This window comes from Belonocnema kinseyi, chromosome 7, assembly GCF_010883055.1.
Source record: "Belonocnema kinseyi isolate 2016_QV_RU_SX_M_011 chromosome 7, B_treatae_v1, whole genome shotgun sequence".
In the NCBI taxonomy this organism is placed as follows: Eukaryota; Metazoa; Arthropoda; class Insecta; order Hymenoptera; family Cynipidae; genus Belonocnema; species Belonocnema kinseyi.
In genome coordinates, this window is record NC_046663.1 from 54,516,892 (window position 1) to 54,519,082 (window position 2,191).

The window sequence follows — 2,191 nt, forward strand, 5'->3', positions numbered from 1 at the left end:
TTTGTTTAAAAAAAAAATTTTTAAATTAAATAAAACGAATAAAAAAATGTTTTTTTTTTTTAATCATAAAATCAGATTTTGTGGGCGTATGGGAAATTTGGCATGTGGCATTTTTTTTAATTTCCACTAAACCTACACTTTCTATGTTTAGTGAAAAGTATTTTTCACTGTAAAAGAAAGATACCAATTTTTTTGTTAATAACGCAACTTGTTTGTTGAAAATTAAGTTAGTTCGTTGAAAATACATATTTTTGGCAGAGAATTAATATTTGCAGTGGGAAAATGAAACTATAATGTTATTTTTTTAAATTAATAATTTATATTTTTACTGGAGGATTAAAAATTAGGCTGAAAATTCAACTATTTGGTTGAAAATTAAAGTATTTTGATAAAAACTCATTCTTTTTGGTTGAAAAATCAACGATATTGTTCAATATTCGTTGGTTGGGACAGAAAATTCGTCCTTTTGGATTTAAAATTCACCTTTTTTTCTTAAAAAACTAATTGTCTTCTTAAACATTCAATTATCTGAAAAATAAAAGCGCTTCAAATTTGGATTTAAAAAAATGTCATTACACTGTTGCTAAAGTTTGAAAAAATGAGATATTTCTAAATATTAAATAAAAAAAAAACGAAAAAACATTCTTAAATCATAAATCAGATTTTGGGGGCGTATGAAAAATTTTGCATGTGCTCCTTTTTTTATTTCTACTAGATCTACAATTTCTGTCTTTAGGGAAAAGTATTTCTCACTGTTCCTGGAAAAATGTATTTTTTCTCCTGGAAAACTTGGAATTTTTTTTAAAGATATGCTAAACACTGCTTTAAAGTTCGATTTAAAAAAAAATTGACCTTAAAAATTGTTTGCGAACCGGGAAATGACCGGAATTTTTTTTCCATTAAAACTTCCACCCTGATTTTTCTTTTAATGATACATACAAATTTCCTTTCCCTACTTACTGTATGATTCAAAGTCAAAAGATTTCGTGCAAAAAGGTTTGCTGATGCTTATCGATTTCCAGAATGAAATTTTCTTCCGCAAATTTTGTTAAACATTTTCTTTTTTTGCTGTATTGGTTGAAGGATTACGCGGCATCGCGGCTAAGAAACTACCAGTACCTAAAGGAGAAGATGATCGCCTCAGGGCCAGATGGAGGAATTAAAAGAAAAGTTGCGGATTTGGACTGAGTCACATTGAATTTGCTCTGATTAGAACTCTCGACTCCATGGGAAGGAGTCCTGGCACCAGTTGTTCCTTGAACCTGGAATAGTCAGCAAGATTATTGAAGCAGATGATCTGGAAATTGAAATTCTGAAACCGAAACGATGTGATATGACACTGTTATAATGAGACTTAAGCGACAACAAATATTCTGCACCATCGGCGTCGTTATAGAACAAAAAAAAAAAAAAAGAGAGAGAGAGAGAGAGGAGTTTGATATGAAGGAGAATGTGATATAGAGTAGTTTGGAGTTTTGTACAGGACCTAGTAAGACTAGAAAGTGTACAGTGACTAAGAAAAAAGAAAGTACACACATGTCCTTTGAAAGTGACTTATCCGATTTGGGCGGTTCAGGCATTATTTCAATGCAAAATGCTCTCTGACAGAGTGTCAATTAAATTTGAGTGATGTAAGATAATTGGAAAAGGACGCTTAAACACTTTCAAGTATTATATTATTCTCATTACAAGGTGAAATTTGTAATTTGCTCTGAATCTACGTCTTTCGATTTCAGTACTTAAAAGATGCCGAATGAAAATTGCTCTTAGCATGCGACGAATTCTGTGAATGGGAATTAAGTTCGATGAATGATAAGTAGATTTCGAAGGATCGTTTGAGCGAAGAAAAAAGTCGAATTTTATACTCTGATACGGAATTTGCTTCATCCATAAGTGCTATTTATTTAATCGTCTACGTGGACTTGGAAATTGTAATATAGTGCTGTATTATAGATTGTATTTCGTTACGATTGCTAAAATTAATTGTCAAGTCGTCCCATGAAATGTAATTGATTCTGATACTTTTGTAAGTGGTACGGGTCGCGAGTCCGTACTGAGTCTTGTATTTTTAAGGTAAAAAGGATCAAAGAAATATTTTTAAAATTTATTTTTCTCAGTATCTATTTGACGTAATTGAAAATGTAAGACCGATGTGACTATTGATTTTATACCCAAGTAGAAAATAATATTA

General features: G+C 30.8%; 1 protein-coding gene across 4 annotated transcripts in view; it reads left to right on the forward strand.

Annotated features, from left to right (window-relative positions):
- Window positions 1-1,414, forward strand: part of LOC117177183 (choline/ethanolamine kinase) — a 32,594-nt gene extending 31,180 nt beyond the window's left edge. For all 4 annotated transcript variants that reach the window (XM_033367705.1, XM_033367704.1, XM_033367706.1 and 1 more), the window contains exon 6: window positions 1,084-1,414. In XM_033367705.1, coding sequence (XP_033223596.1) covers window positions 1,084-1,188 — 105 coding nt within the window. In that variant the 3' untranslated portion in view covers window positions 1,189-1,414. The remainder of the gene's footprint in view (window positions 1-1,083) is intronic.
- Window positions 1,415-2,191: the final 777 nt, after the last annotated feature.